Source organism: Sardina pilchardus, chromosome 2 (assembly GCF_963854185.1).
Source record: "Sardina pilchardus chromosome 2, fSarPil1.1, whole genome shotgun sequence".
NCBI classification, from domain to species: domain Eukaryota; kingdom Metazoa; phylum Chordata; class Actinopteri; order Clupeiformes; family Clupeidae; genus Sardina; species Sardina pilchardus.
Window position 1 is genome coordinate 43,256,111 of NC_084995.1, and position 16,408 is coordinate 43,272,518.

The window sequence follows — 16,408 nt, forward strand, 5'->3', positions numbered from 1 at the left end:
TTCTTGATACATAAACTATCTCTTACAACATTGATAAAGAGTTCACCTTTCTCATGAGTTTTTTTGTTTGTTTGTTTGTTTTGTTTGGTCAGGGTTACCAATTTTACATTATACAACAAACATACATTTGAGTGGGACTGTCACTATGAAAAGAAACGGCTAGGCCTAAATATTAGTCTAGAGCAAGATTCGAAGATTATTTGCTTAAAAATTATTTATTGATGTGCCAACCAGGGCATTCAACATAATCCCAAACAATACATAAGCAATGTATTATCAGCAGATTAAATGAAATGATACTGTATGTTATATGTTTACTCATTCACACATAACATTTTGTGCAATACAAGTAATAGTTGCAAGATGTCAGTTACACATTTCAGCATTAGCAAATAAAGCTTTCAATGAAAATCCCTGATTTTATTAAAGTGCTCACATTTTTAGTGAAAGGCGATCAGCCAAAAGAAATGTCAGTGGTCACCGAATTACCCGTCCCTTCTTGAGCATTTCAGCTTAGGCTACATTGGACAGGGACAATATCTTTGAACACTTCTGGACAGGGTCAGCCAAACAAACAGTTTATATTTAAAGGTGGAATCAGCCATTTTGGCAAATCCCTTCCTTCCATCCCTCTAAACTAAAGCAAATCTCATTGATTGGCTGTAATAAGGTAATGCCGAGACTTCCCAACGAGGAGACACAGCTCTCAAAATGCACTACAAATGCAGGGGGTTAGTTATAAAGCCAATATGGCAGTTGTCTTCACATATCCCACCTCCTCCGCGGCCAAAAGGCGATTTATTTAAATACATTGGACCAATCAGGTGGTGTGATCTTGCCGCTGGAGTGGGGTTGGTGTTGTGAACCCTTGCACAGGCGCAGTTCTGACTGAAATAGATGGCCAGTAAGTGCCCAAAGTGCTTTGCAATGTGGCCGCCAAGTAGAGAGACATGCCTAAAAGAACTTAGGTAATGCTCAGTCTGAACTACTTGTTTCCTTTTTACAGAGTTAGGACTGTGAGTGAACATGTGTTTTTTTAAACACACACACACAAAAACAGAAAGATAGAGGACCAAAAAGAGCAATTTTCTGAATTGAACAAATACTGCACATTAAAATGGTGGACTTCACCTCTAATACTCTCAGCCAGCATTGTGTCTAGCGAGGCGTCACACATACAGTGTACGAGCAAGGGGCCAGAGTAAGGCCGAAGCGGCCATGCATGGGTGGAGGTGGTTTTCCTTTGGGGAATCTGAATGTGAAGGCCTGCATCAGATCGGTGAACATCAGGAAGAGTTCCATCTTGGCCAGCTGCTCTCCCATGCACACTCTGCGGCCTAGAAAAGGTGTGACAGGAGAGATAACAATCAGCATAGCAACGAAGGAAACATCTTCACATGTATTGTTATAGTGAGTCGTGTATATGGTGAATCGTAGTAGCATAGTGAGATAAACAATGCATCTTGCAGCAGACATCAAGATGCAGATTCCTATTAAGATCCTAACAAGAGTTTAGCCTAATATCCATCCGTTGGCTGCATCATGTTTAGGCATGCTCTACTCTACTGCATAGCACTGGTGCAACATGTGATCACTCAAAGGAGTTCTTTCCAGGAGATCAATAGTTTCTAATACCTTCAAATCAACTATTCTGGTTATGGAATGTTACTCACTTGTTACTCACTTGTTCTGTTGAGTTTTGGTCTCAATAAAAACAGAATTCCTTTTGCCCATGTATGTATTATTGGATGCACTGAGTTGCTTGCACATGATAGTGATGATAGAGAATTAGCATTAGTTAAGTATAAGCTGACTATTAAGTGCCACTGAGTGCATGCTATGGTTATATGGTAGTCATTACCAACTTGATCAGCGAGGGTATGCAAAAGTTTCATAGAGCCTTACATCTCCACAAAACATCTAGACAGGATCCAGTCACTGAAAGAAAAATAATTATCATGATCAAATCTATCCTACCTATTCCAAATGGAATGAAATACTCTTTTCTCATCAGTTTTCCCTGTTCATCCAAAAACCGTGAAGGACTGAAGTCATCAGGACGGTCCCAAACAGATGGATCTCTGTGGACAGACCACAGGTTTGGGATGACCACCGTACCTTTTGGAATGGTGTAACCCCGGAACACTGTAAAGAAACCGAACCTGGTTATTGCAATCAGGGCTTGTTTCATTTCTTATTTTTCATGTCCAAAGAATTTCTGGCACAACTAACTTCCTTACCTGTGGTCTGTGAGGCCATGTGAGGAATGGCAAGAGGAACCACCACAGTCATCCGCTGGACCTCCATGATGGTTGCCTCTGTGAATGGCAGACTTCCTTTGTCTGTCAGTGATGGACACCTGTCTCGGCCAATCACTGCATCAATCTCCTCCTGAACTTTCTCTGTGACAGAAAAACCCTTTAAAACTTTAGGATGGGGATCATGAAATGGGAACACATCTGCAGAAAATGCTGTCATATTGTCACCAGCGAAGTGTATATCAACTCTACCTTGGATGTCAGGATACAAACACATGTACAGCAGAGTCCACAGCATGGAATTGGTGGTGGTGTCTGTTCCTGCGATGAAGAGGTCACCTATGATGTAAAAAAGGTAGTCCTCTGAGAAGGTGTTCTCCGTGGGGTCTGCTGCAGCTTGCTGGGCCTGCATCTCCACCAGGTACATGTCTATGAGGTCCCTTGGGTTGTCTGGATCTAGCGTGTCCCTGTGTCTGGCGATGATCCTTTTAAGAAACGCAGTGATGTCGCCCTCGACCTGCCGCAGCTCCTTGAACACGCCGCAGGGCAGGTGGTAGAGCCAGGGGAAGATGTTGATGAGCACTGCAGGACTGTTGACGCTGATCTCCAGGCCCCGCGCCATAAGATCCAGCAGAGTTCTAAACTCCTGGTCCTGGTGGTGGAAACGCTGTCCCAGGCTGATGGAGGAAATGACGTTGGACACGGCGTTGCTCATGAGTGGAGTGAGGTCCACACCCATCTCTCCAGACTCACTGCTGAGCCTCAATAGTTCACTTTTAACGATAGCCAGACCTTCCATTATGCATGGCTCCAAGCTGAGCCTCCCCAGGCCAAAGCCACGTAGAGTGCTGTGGCAAAACTTGCGTTGCTTTCTCCACACCGGGCCATACGGTGCAAAAACAATTCCTGCAAATTAGTGGAGAGAGATATTAAAAAATACATTAGAGCTTATTGGTACCTTGAACTACAAACACATCTCTGTCAATTGTTGTGACAGAATTGAATTGAATTGTGACAACCAAGCAGCACTGATTAAGAGTATAGTCTTGCCTACATTTAAGGAGATACCTTTTCTCTTGGTCATGATGGTGATGACTGGAACATCTGGTCTGTCGGAGAACACCTCTGCATGGTTGGAGAGAGCATCTCGGACTACTTCATAGCCAGTCAGCAAAACCATCAGTTGGCTGCCAACAAATATACTGAATATGTTGCCATAGATTTTTGAAAGTTCCATCAGAGCAACTTGGGGCGAAACAGGATTGGATGCCCTTTTCACATATTCCTCCCGATTTCGACCAAATCGTCTTGAAATGAAAGATGGAACAAGGAAACCTCCAAAATTGCCGACCAAAGGCCATGGCTTAGGACCCGGGGGAATGTTAGAAAAAGCTCTAAGTCTTTTGTACTCACGTATCCAATAATAAACAATAATGAACACAGCCAATGTCAATATGACAGTAGAAATCACGGAAGAAAACTCGATCTCCTGCCATATATGCCACAACATTGCAACAGTTTGGTGCACAATTGAGTGACAACTTACAGCCTTGTTCCATACGTCCGGATGATATCTTTTAGATAAGATATATTTTGTTCCTCTTTTGAAATTGTACCTAGGCCTACGCTTTTAGTTTTCGCAGCCATGATACAGCGTCAGTCACGCGGTCAGATACTTTAGCTGTTCATTGGTTGGCAAAAAGTTATCTCTCGTCGTTGATAGGTCTGGAAAGCAGAAAGACGCACTGTCAAAACCACGCCCCACAGCGGACAGTACTGAAAATGTTCCCACAAATCGAGAAATTCGCACAATGAAAGCATCCGAGTTTAGATTATTATGGCAAAACAGAGTTAACATAGTATCAGTGAGAAAAAGGGAGTAAGATGTGTTTGCTAGGCTATATTTATTGAAATAGGCATAGGCTAAACTTTAGAGAAATGTAAGATGACTGTTTAGGTAGGCCTACCATTAATTATGCTTAGGCATCAGAATAGGAATCAACAATAATCTGCCTCCTTCGATTTTAGATATCTGCCACAGATTGTAAAAAATAGATATCTGCTGGCATAGGCCAGAATGATCCAAACCATACATGTTCCTACAGAAGTGGTATGATGCAACGTCCACTTAAAAAATAAATAAATAAATGAATAAATAAAAAACAGAGAAACATTGAATAGCAATCATGTAGCTGAAAACAAAGTTACTGCTTTAGATGTGTAGAAAATTTTTGGTAATGTAACTCGCATTGGCTATTCAGCGCCAAGCCAGTTGGTGGCGGTATTGCAACAAAATTGTATTGTTGACCACTGAACAAAGGCGAAGAAGATAATTTAAAAACTGGCGGACAAGATCTTTTTTTAAATCTTCAAGGAATCTCTGAATACTTTTGGACAGAAGGACATCGCTAAAGTAAGAGTGATAGTTAATAAAGCATTGAGCAAGACGGGCAGTGTTGCTTAAAAGACGGGAACAGGTTACTCAAAAGATTCTTGCTAAAGATGGTTGTTTGTACTGTTCCTTGATCTGTGGGGCGTAGCTGCTAGCTTGGATAGTGACGTTAATTTAGCATTTATCTTAGCAATCGTAGAAGCTACATATTTATCGTCGATACTGGCTAACGTTAATTAGCGATCCATAACCATCGCTACATTTCAATAATAAAAAAAAATACATGGCTAACACTGGCAGTATTTGGCGATAGGCCCAGTTGTCATTGTGTATTGAAAATCTAAGTTTGTGTTTCCTAGCATTAGCTCTACTCGCTAACAAGTTCACTGTAGCCGACTTTGCTTGGGCAAGAGATCACAAACATTGCTCTTTTATTATTCAATTATCTAAGTGTGGGTTTTAACATTGAGAACAATTATTGTTATACACTTAAGTATGTTAATTGAATGCACTTCCCATGCACCATTTTAGCTTGTGGGTAACATTAGTTGCATCGAGTAACTTTCTGTGATGGGGCTTGGAAAAATAAGGTAACTTCTAAAGTTTACTTTTCCTTGCCGCCGACGAATATTAATCTTAAACCCAACACTCATGGCATACTTAACGAAGATCAAACTGAAGGAAGACTTTACGCTGTTGATTTCGCAAGCATGGCTGCCCTTTGCTAACAGATATTCAGCACACATAGTGCTTATCCAAAATACTATCATAATTCTGCATGTCCTTATTATGTCTATATTTCACTTGCTTTCTTGTGTGTGTGTGTGTGTGTGTGTGTGTGTGTGTGTGTGTGTGTGTGTGTGTGTGTGTGTGTGTGTGTGTGTGTGTGTGTGTGTGTGTGTGTGTGTGTGTGTGTGTGTGTGTGTGTGTGTGTGTGTGTGTGTGTTTTCCCCTGCATGTCCTGTTTGAGCGAATCAACAATTTTACTACACCTCAGAATTCCACTGCCATGTCACTGTAATTATGCACGGCACTGACTACTAGATTTTCTTTTCTTCTTTTACACAGGAAGGCAAACATGACTGCAGACAATGATATTGAGATAAAGGAAGCCTTTCAGCGGGCACAAAAAGCTCACAACAACAAGGCCAAACTTGCTGCCAGTTTGAAGAGCAGATACAACAAGGTGAGTACAGGTGGAACAGCCTCGGGTGTACTCTAAAGAAGTATTGTATTGTGTAGCCTTCTAATGCATTGTTACTGTATATTTCCATAATATTGCATGTACTTCATTTGAGGGTCTAGTCAACTTGATTTAATTTGTCAGTTGGATTGCCATAATTTTGTGGTATCAAAGAACGTTTAAGCATTTGAACTTGAAAACTTTTGTTATCTAGGCATTATATATTGTATGTGCATTTTTCCCCCTGTGAGTCTTTAAATCTATTTGGTGTGTATCAACAGTTGGAAGACAAAACTGCCTTCCATGAAGAGTTCGTCCATTACCTGAAGTATGCCATGATTGTCTACAAACGGGAGCCAGCAGTGGAGAATGTGATTGATTTTGCCACCAAGTTTGCAACCAGTTTTGAGACTACGGTCACTGAGGGACAAGAGGAAGAGGAGGAGGAAGAGGAAGAAAATCCATTCCTGAACTTCCTGTTCACTTTCCTCTTGGAGGTGAAATTCTGATCTCCGTGTGTGATTTGGTACAGCAGTGTTATTGTCATAGCCTGATGATTGATCATTTAATAATCTGTCTGGGTTTGATTCCTGTACCTGCTCCTGTGAGCCTGTCACTTTGGATAAAAGCGTACGCTAAATATCTATGTCAATTTTATAAACATTGGCAAACTTTGGCTTATACATGCAACATCATCTAACATGTAATGACATATTTACTTTATTTATTAAGAGGTTGCATAAACACACAGCATGTATTGATTAACTCATATGCTTCTCTTGTCTCTTTCAGTCGCACAATGCCAACAGTCATGCAGTGCGTTTCCGTGTCTGTCAGCTCATCAACAAGCTTTTGGGTAGCATGTCAGAGAATGCACTGATAGACGACGACCTCTTCGATCGAATTCACGAAACCATGCTGATTCGCGTCACTGACAAATTCCCCAACATCCGCATCCAGGCTGCGCTTGCCATGGCTCGGCTGCAGGAGCCCCAGAACCCAGACTGCCCCACTATGAAAGGTACAAAACTGAAAAACTGAGACAGGGTTACATTCAATGGAAGAACCACCAACAGCATTAACTTCTATATAAATCACTCAGTCTAGCTGTATTACCTTGCTCCACCGGCATATGATGTTGTGTATCCTGGAGCGTTTTCCTCTGTGCTGACGGTTCTGTTCCTCTGTTTGTGCCTGGCCAGCGTACATGCTGATCCTTGAGAATGACTCCAACCCTGAGGTGCGGCGTGCCGTGCTGTCCTGCATTGCTCCCTCTACCATCTCACTGCCGAAAATCCTGAAGCGCACCAGAGACGTGAAGGAGAAAGTCCGCAAGCTGGCTTATGAGGTATGATGCAGGCTGCTGGGATTGGCAGTACATGTTGAGAGCTCTCGTTTTTGTCTCTGTCTTTTTTTCCCCTTTACTCTTTGTGTGAACGTGTCCATGTTGTTCTTCTATGTCATGACCGGCTTGTTTTTGATCTATTTTACAGGTTTTGGCAGAGAAGGTGCATATGCGAGCTTTGACCATTGCTCAGAGAGTCAGTCTGCTTCAGCAAGGTCTACACGACTCATCAGGTAGCTGACACAAACGTGATGCGCAGTGATCTCTCGTAAACGTCACGCTTCCACGCTGGTCAGAGAAAGCTCACTGCTGTATTGTGTGTTTGTCTTTCTCAGAGAGTGTGAAGGAGGTGGTGAAATGTAGCCTGCTTCCTGCATGGCTGCGCCTGCTGGACGGGAAGGTTCTTGATCTCCTACACAGACTGGACGTGGAGAACTGTGCCGAGACCGCTTTTGAGGTCCTCCACGCCCTCTTCTCCAGGGCCGAGAGCCTTGAGGAGCTCCTGCAGGGGGGAGTTAGTCTGGATGACCGGTATGAGGCCTCTCAGGATTGGGTTGTGGTGTTTAGCCTTTCTCCTTTTTTGTGTGTGAAAGTCGCATCACATTTTTTTTGTCTGAAATTGGTATTCTATTTACTTTGTGTGACAAGGCCCTGGTGGCAACGAAGTAAGAATTGGAGCACAATTTGACAAAAGTGTACTGCTGTGAAATGTATTAATCATTGCCATGTTTTTGTGTCCGGTCATGAAATCTGTCCAATTTGTATAATCACGCCATATGAACAAGTCGGTGCAGGTGTTTTGTGTAATCAGCGTGTTCTGCATTTGTACAGGAAATTGATTCCAGTGGATGCTTTGACCTGTGAGAACGTGCTGTATTGGAGAGCGCTCTGTGAGTTTGTGAAGCAGAAAGGGGACCAGGGAGAGGAGATCTTGGAGCAGCTGGTTCCAGAGGCTGTCATATTTGCAGAGTACCTTTATGGGTAGGCTAATCAGATTTTTATAAGACATGCATACAGACCTTTCTGTTTCAGGAACACATTATCTGACACAGCTACACACACATACACACACACACACACACACAAACCCTCTAAATCCATCTGACTACTTTTCTTTTAAATGAGCATTTTTTATCAGGCTCCTATAGGTTTTTAACTCAATATTTCAGACCAAGAAGAGGGTGGTATTTAGACAGTTGGCTGACAGTGTGTGTGTGTGTGTGTGTGTGTGTGTGTGTGTGTGTGTGTGTGTGTGTGTGTGTGTGTGTGTGTGTGTGTGGTGTGTGTGGTGTGTGTGGTGTGTGTGGTGTGTGTGGTGTGTGTGTGTGTGTGTGTGTGTGTGTGTGTGTGTGTGTGTGTGTGTGTGTGTGTGTGTGTGTGTGTGTGTGTGTGTGTGTGTGTGTGTGTGTGTGCGCGCGCGCCTCCTAGCTATCTGAAGCGCATCCCGATGCTGGGCGAGGAGCAGATGGCTGATGACACACAGCTGGAGATGGTCCTGACCAGAGAGTTCATCGGCAAGCAGCTCATCCTGCTGGTCGGCTGTCTGGACACAGCTGAGGAGGGCGGCCGGTCAGTTCACACGGCAGCTCAGCGCACCACCAGGGTTCTCTGATTCCTCTCTCTGATCTCTGAACTGTGATAGCTTGACTAACTGTGTGTGTGTGTGTGTGTGTGTGTGTGTGTAGGAAGCGGGTGCTGGCCGTTCTCCAGGAGATGTTGGTCCTGCCCAACACCCCCATCTCTCTGATCTCCCTGCTGGTGGAGAAGCTCATGACTGTGCTGAAGGACGATGACCGGCGCATAGAGATGGTGAGTGGGCCGCTCCTGTCCTCCGCTCTGTCCTGAGTGACCATAGTTGCCCAGGCCTCAGTTACTGCATGAGGGGCAAATACTGTTAATACATTTTATTTAAAGCGCCTTTCATGACACCCAAGGTCACTTCACAAGGTTGTAAAATCATCACATAAAAAGAAAAAAAGAAAAGAAAAATGAGTCAGTCAGCCCTTAAGCTTTCTTGAAGAAATAGGTTTTTCAGTCTACTTTTAAAGTCAGTGATTGAGTCAGAGTGTCTGTAGTCTGGCAGTGAATTCCTCAGCTTGGGGGTGATGTAGCTGACTAACTGTGTTGTGCTAACTGTCACCCCACCCAATCTGCACTAGATTGCTGAGATCATCTCTGAGGTGCGTGAACCCATTGTGCACATCAGCGAACCCATTGACGAGAATGAAAACCGGAAGAAGCAAGTCAAGGTATGAAATCAATATGCCATAGTCCCCCAATGCCGTGATGATGTCATTTCACCTTTTTATATTATTGTTTATAATTATAAATGTTAATTATTCTTGATCACATAGCTGGTCATCACACCACCATATTGTGGTACTCTGCACTCAAACTCACTCCCTCCCCTTCCCCCCCTCTCTGGTTGCCTAGCTGGCGGAGGTGAAGGTGCACATCATGGAGGCCAAGCAGGCCCTGGAGGACTGCATCAGTGCGCAGGACTTCAGCCACGCGGCTGAGCTCAAGGACCGCATCTCGGAGCTGGAGGCCCGCAGGGCCCAGATGGTGGCCGAGGCTGCCCAGAGCGACAACAAGGAGAAAGAAGTCCGCGTGGAGAAGGTACAAGTCAGGGCCCTGCTTATCCCACTCTACCGAAGCCTGGTGTGCATCATATATTCACATGCACATATCATATATGCACATATATGCACGTGTCATATATGTACATATTTTCTCTTTTGTTATATTTTACAGATTCCTGATACAAAGGATAAGAAAGAGAAAGGAAAAAAATAAATAACATAATAGAAAAGAAAATCACATAGATTTTATTTTTGTGTCTATAGTTATCCTCATATTAATATTAGATTTCTTCCCAGGCCTACAATATATTTAAATTAATCTAAGGCTAAATTTGTATATATACTATGTAATACTATACTATATAATATTTAGAACAATCTGCACTATCTGAGAGAATTTCACTACACTTCTCTAAAAGAAAGAAAGAAAAAAGAACATTTTGATCTTAGACTTATATGTTCAACATACACTGTCCATTTAGACTACATCTTAGAAAATGTGTCAGTCTGGATTTTGAGGGAGTAGGATAACTTTTCCATAGTGTATATATATCATGTACCACATCTAACCATTCTCCTATTGTAGGAGAGTCTTGTTTGAACCACCCTCTTGAGAGTGTTCTTTTGCAGCTTTTTTATCTCTGCCTGGTGTGCATCTTTCAGTAACCCTACTACACTGCCATTTTTGTGCATTACTAAGCTTGAGTTGCTGCCGAGGTTTTCTGAGAAGCGCTAAGAAATTGGAACGGAGTAAAAAGCATGCATTGGAATTAAAAGCGTCCTCAGTACCAAACCATCATTCTGTAAAAGTCTGGCCTCTGAGTGCTTGTGCGTGTGTGTGTGCCTGGGGGCCGAGGCTGTGCTGATCTCTGCTGGCTGGTGTGCGCTGCTCCGCGCCTGATGCTGCTCTTCCCTAATGAACGCTCAGTCCTGCAGGCCTGCTCCGCTACAGCTAAACCGTAGCGTTCGCCTCTGATCTGGTGCCGCCTCGGCCTGGGCCTCTGATTGGTCGCTCCGTAGCGCGCTGAGAGAAATCATGCAGCTGGTGCAGTGCTGGGAGGGTGAAATCCTTGAGGTGCTTTCGCGTCGGCTGGTTTGGTTTGATTCTAGTGTCTAGTTGGAAGCAGATCACATCTCTGAATGGGAATTGCTGAGGCAGATGGTATGGTGTGTGTGAACATAACAGAAGGGGATGTGTTGTGCATTAGTCCTCACTTTCAGACAGCACAGCCGCATGGGCCCAGTCCGTACTATATGGTGAAAACAGTTTTGTTCAGGTAATTTTTCTCCAGAGGTAATATTTCCACCTAAACTATAAGATCATTGGTGTTATTGAACAAAGGCATACTTGATAAAGTACATGTGTGTAACACAAAGAACATTGGTGCAGACAATAAATCGCTAACTGTAATGGATGGGTAGATGAACTGGAGTAGTTGGGACTGTAATGGATGGGTAGATGAACTGGAGTAGTTCATGTGCTCTGTGTTTGACTTGTTAAGTCTGACCGTGTCTTCCCTCCTCCCTGTCCTCAGAGTGATCCTGAGACGCTGCTCAAGTGTCTGACCATGTGTGTGGAGCTCATGAAGCAGATGAACATCAAGAAGGGCATCCGCCCCTCCATCAATGCCCTAATAGAGTCCCTGGTGGGTACACACACACACACACACACACACACACACACACACACACACACACACACACACACACGGCAAATTGAATATCCTGATCCAGATTGAATAAGCAGGCTTGTGTGCTTGTGTCCTCAGGTTCTGCCAGGTATTGCCAATCCCAACACGGCGGTGAGGAACATGGCTGTGGTGTGTCTGGGCACGTGTGCCCTCCACAGCAAAGACCTGGCCAACAGACACCTGGTGCTCTTACTGCAGGTAGAGTACTTACACACACACACACACACACACACACACACCCCGTTTACACACGACACTTGTAAAAACGTAGCACACACATAGTAACTGACTTGAACGAGGACGGTAATATGCGTGTATCCAGAGGCCTAACTGCTCGAATACTGTAAGCGTTGTGGGTTTGTATATCCTTTGGGCTGCTGCGGTCATCGCTGAGAGACTGAAAATCTTTTTTTTTTTCCTTCTCCTCCAGATCAGTCAGCTGGACGAGCCCAAGATCAGGATAAGTGCAGTGAGGGCGCTGATTGACCAGCTGCTCCTCAACGGCCTGGACATTGTGGGCCAGAGCCCCGCGCCCAAGCCTGCCCAGAGCACGGACGCACTCGACGACAGTGATGCGCCGTCCGAGCGCCCAGCTGAAGAGGTGGAGTCGGAGGATGGCCAGAGCACCGTCCAGAGCATCCTGATGATGCTCACGGACTTCCTGGACAGCGAGGTATGCACTGCTGTTAGGTTTATCAGCAAAACTGTGACATTACAAAATATTCCAAAGGTTTTGTGTGTGTGCGTGTGCGTGCGCCTTGCTGGGAGTGTGTGTGTGTGCGTGTTCATACATGTGTGTGTGTCCCAAATACATATGAAAGTGTATGTTTTCAGTTCAGAACATCTCAACCAGAGCCATTACATATCTTGAGCAGGACAGACTAACAGTCAGGGGAGGTAGTATGTGGGAGAGCACCGTAGATACCAGGCTCCTCACTACATGGTCAACGAGATGTGTGTTTAGGAGGGTTTCAGTTGCACAGGATGGAGGGGGTGGGAGCAGCGAGATAGCTCTCCGTTCTGTTTGAACGTCAACAGATATGATGTTATCCAAAATCACTTAGAGTGCCTTTAAATCTCATGTTTACCAAATTTGGATTTTTGATTCGATCCTCAGTGCACACCTCTCAAAAGTTTCAGATGGATCTTTAAAGTTGTTATCTGTTACAGCTAAATGAAATTGGCTCCAAACGGAAAGTGAAGTCATGTCATATGTCAGCAACATTCCCATTGACATTAGACTTGGTGCGTCGACACAATCCACAAATTTGTCCAACCCTCACCAGAAGCCTTTTTCCCTCAAAAGCGCTTGTCCACTATAGCCGAACAGCAAAGGCAGCAAGTAGGAAGTGAGCTCACCTCAGCCCATATGTGGCCAATTATCATGAGACGTGCTGTGAGTTCCTACAGACATGCCCTTGAGTTGTTGCTATAGCGACCCCGCCCCGCTGACCCGCCTAGACCCCTCGTTGCTACATTTGACGGCTGCATGATTTCCTGAGGCGGGTGCGGATCTTATTTCTGTATCTGTGTGTTTCAGGTGGTAGAGCTGCGCACTGAGGTAGCCGAGGGCTTGGCCAAGCTGATGTACTGCGGCCGAATCAGCAGTCCCAAGCTGCTGTCGCGTCTCGTGCTGCTGTGGTACAACCCCGTCACCGAGGACGACACCAAGCTGCGCCACTGCCTAGGCGTCTTCCTGCAGCTGTACGCCAGAGAGAGCAGGTACACAACACGTCTCACAGGGGTGTTTAGAACGGCCATCAATCTCATTAACTTGATTATTGTTTTTCTGTTTTGCATGATTTAAAAACCTAAAAATAAAATGCAGAAGACAAATAATTAGCGTTCGCTTTTATTGACAATTAACTGTCATTTAAGGATAAATTAAAGCATTTAATTTTGTGTCAGTATATCTCTTTGAATGCTACCAGCGTTGTGTGCTTGTTGTTGTTGGGTTGGCGTACTGAGTCGTCTGTTTAACCCTCGCAGGGCTCACCAGGAGTGCATAGAGGAGAGCTTCCTGCCCACCGTGCGCACGCTGACCCAGGCTCCGGCCACGTCTCCGCTGGCCGAGGTGGACGTGTCCAACGTGGCCGAGCTGCTGATCGAGCTCAGCCGCGCCAGCGTCCTCGTCAGGCCGGGCAAGGACGCCGCCCTGCAGGTGAGCCGCCAGCACTGCCCGCAGATATGTCCTGTGATCTGTCCCAGGTTTCTTCCTATGTGTATCCCAGTTCTAGGGAGTTTTTCCGCTTGATGGTGTTTTGAGCCCCCAACGTCATGTTCCAGGCAGCACTGCCACTGTTGACTTAAAGGCACTTAATCCTACCCCTAACCTTAAAGAGGAACTATGCAGGATTGGCGATTTCATCTCTGGTTTCGGTTTCGTTGTTCGTTTTCGCTTGTTTTATGCTTGCATTTTCTCTGCAGAGCTTCCCCGACAGCTTTAGCGTGTATATTTATACATGTATAGACTATATTTAAATATATAAATTGCAAGCGTGGTTCTTCGTCTCAGACTTCCAGATGTAAACAAAGAGCGATCGTCTCCTGCAGAAAGTTGCATAGGGTCTCTTTAACCCATGCCTAACCCTAGCGCCTGCCAGGCAGCGCTGCCTTGAAGACAACGTTGGGGGCTCAAAACACCAAGAAACAGTTTTTACTCACCCCCGTCACTTGTGGGCTCACTCTGGATGTTTAACACTCGCCACGAGACATGTGTAATGTTTGGCGCTCTATAAGTAAAATTAAACTGAAATATGTGACTGACTTGAATCAGTTTTGAGACCAAATCAGTAGTGAACTTTGTGTGGCAAGACTGCTGAGGGACTTGTACAAATGTAGTGTCTCTTACCGAGCATACCGTTGCCACCCCATTACTGTTTTTGTTAGTACTTGAAAATATAATGTACGCTTATTTGTGTTGCTCAAGCATCTGTTATTACCTTTTAAACATATGTGCTCAAATGTATAGTCCAGTATAGTAGATTCACATTAGGCTCTGTAGTGTTACCATTGGATGGTCGAACCTTATACTGCGTACAACATAGCAGTGCTGAGAAATGCAACCCATTCATGGCACTTTGCCTGCACGCTTTAAAAGGCGAGTCTGCTGTAATGTGCATTTCTGTTTGTTCTCCCTCTTGTGCTTTTTTGCTCTTTCTCTATTCTCTTTACATGGCCTCTGTCTTCTCAGGGTTTGTCGGTTCACGATAGCCTGGCCGTGCGTCTGTGTAATGAGATCCTGAGGGACCCGCGGGCCCCGGAGGTCCGCCTCTACACAAAGAGCCTGAGCTGCCTGGAGCTGAGCGCCGAGGACAGCCCACTCAGGAAGGACCTGCTGCTGCTCCTGCAGGAGATCCAAGAGGTTGGTCATGAGCGAGAGAGCGCTAAGCTAACAAAGAACATATGATCATGCGGCTTTTCAGGTTCTCAGAGACGAATCCTTTAAACATCCTGTTGATTGCCTAACCCTAAAGGATGTATGGCAGTGCAGTGCACGCTATTAACCAGTTAGCTAAGTCTCGTAACAAAAGAAGCAAAGAGTTTGGTCTATCTGATGAATATAGCGCATGCATCTGAAGGCAGTATGAATAAGCTCATATACTCAATATTTGTAGAGGAATATAGTACATTTTAAATGAGCAGATGAATTTAACAGCCTTTGACCACACTGAAAGATTGTTAATTCATTGATTCTCTCCATGTTCTTTGGTGGTTCTCAGGAGGTAAAGGATAAGGTTTGCCTTCGGGCGCTGGAGAAGATCGCGAGCAGACTGAAGTGTGACCAGAAGAAGGATCCTAAGACTCAGGACACCACGCTGCAGGCTCTCGATGAGAACGCTGGGGGTCAGTGACCTGGGCAGCCTCCGCATGCTGACACTCTGAAGCATTTACAACGCGTTAAACAACTAACTACAATAAAAAGAATGTCATGTCCGCAACACTGCTTTTAGCTCCCATTTTATGTTTCAAAAAAGCAACGTTTCGACCTTACTGGGTCTTCATCAGGCATTTTGCGGACATTACATTCTTTTTATCGAAGCTAGTTCCATTTGACCTGCACCTGCCAAGAGGTGGGATTTGCACACAGCTACTCTTTTTATACTAATAACTACTGCATGTTTTTTTCTGTGCAGATGTTGAAGATATCAGTGTCAAGAGGCCCCGGAGAGGTTTGTGATTTCTTTTTCTTTCTCATTAACCCTTCATTTGAATGCTGATGTGATGAGGGTTGCCCTGATAACCTCTCACTCACTCACTCTCTCTCTCTCTCTCTCACAGGAGGTCCGAAGAAAAGTGCAGTTGCCAGGGCCAGGAAAGGCAGTAAAGCGCGGGACTCCTCAGAGGAGAGGTGAGTTGTGCCGCTGGTTTTGGACTACGTGCATCAAAGAGATGTTAATGCTGTGCTGGCTGTGTGTGCTCCCTTGACTGGATGTCTATGAGGTCGGGTGCAGTGTGAGTCATGTGTTCAGACTTAAGAGCCTTTGGGATGTGCTTTGTTCCTCTGCAGCGATGGGGAAAATATCCCTGACACACCTGTGGTTCAAAGACCAACCCGTCGGGGGAAGGCAGCAGCGGCGGCAGACAAGACGAAGCAAGACTTGGCCACCCTCTTGGACCAAGAAGCAAATGGGTCATAGATGACCAATTCTGGTTAGACACAGTAGCTATATTGTCTGTGAGGTTTTAAGTCTTGGGGTTCAAGTCAATTCACATAACCTTTTTCTGCATTTCCTGTTAGCACTTGGTTCATACTGAATTGTTCAGGTGATCTTGGTGTTACAATGCTCTTTGGCAGGAAGAATTAACCTTACTTTACTAAAAATACATATTGTTACAATTTCTACAACCTCAACCTTGTACACTTTTTTAATATCATCAAATAACCCTATACAGTGTATTAAACATCTACGTTCTAAACCATGTTTATTTGGTTAATAAAAATAAATCCAACACA

The 16,408-nt window shown here is 44.7% G+C and overlaps 2 protein-coding genes across 4 annotated transcripts; one reads left to right on the plus strand and one right to left on the minus strand.

Moving 5' to 3' along the window:
• Nucleotides 1-196: 196 nt before the first annotated feature.
• Nucleotides 197-3,906, minus strand: LOC134075179 (cytochrome P450 2U1). 2 transcript variants are annotated; one of them, XM_062530704.1, is made up of 5 exons: nt 3,327-3,906; nt 2,511-3,164; nt 2,241-2,402; nt 1,978-2,145; nt 197-1,337 (listed from the first exon to the last, which is right to left on the minus strand). In XM_062530704.1, the coding sequence occupies exons 1-5, from the start codon at nt 3,766-3,768 to the stop codon at nt 1,159-1,161; spliced, it is 1,605 nt and encodes a 534-aa protein (XP_062386688.1). In that variant the 5' UTR covers nt 3,769-3,906; the 3' UTR covers nt 197-1,158. The 2 variants fall into 2 exon arrangements, with proteins under 2 accessions (XP_062386688.1, XP_062386689.1); XM_062530705.1 differs by having other exon boundaries at nt 3,313-3,439.
• A 671-nt stretch (nt 3,907-4,577) lies between these two features.
• On the plus strand, nt 4,578-16,408 carry ncapg (non-SMC condensin I complex, subunit G). Of its 2 annotated transcripts, XM_062530706.1 has the most exons (23): nt 4,578-4,671; nt 5,719-5,836; nt 6,115-6,330; nt 6,626-6,854; nt 7,036-7,181; nt 7,327-7,411; nt 7,514-7,709; nt 8,010-8,159; nt 8,607-8,747; nt 8,864-8,987; nt 9,338-9,427; nt 9,612-9,797; nt 10,969-11,037; nt 11,296-11,406; nt 11,530-11,649; nt 11,882-12,124; nt 12,992-13,173; nt 13,441-13,612; nt 14,645-14,815; nt 15,174-15,297; nt 15,588-15,623; nt 15,733-15,802; nt 15,962-16,408. In XM_062530706.1, the coding sequence occupies exons 2-23, from the start codon at nt 5,729-5,731 to the stop codon at nt 16,089-16,091; spliced, it is 3,099 nt and encodes a 1,032-aa protein (XP_062386690.1). In that variant the 5' UTR covers nt 4,578-4,671; nt 5,719-5,728; the 3' UTR covers nt 16,092-16,408. The 2 variants fall into 2 exon arrangements, with proteins under 2 accessions (XP_062386690.1, XP_062386691.1); XM_062530707.1 differs by lacking the exons at nt 4,578-4,671; nt 10,969-11,037.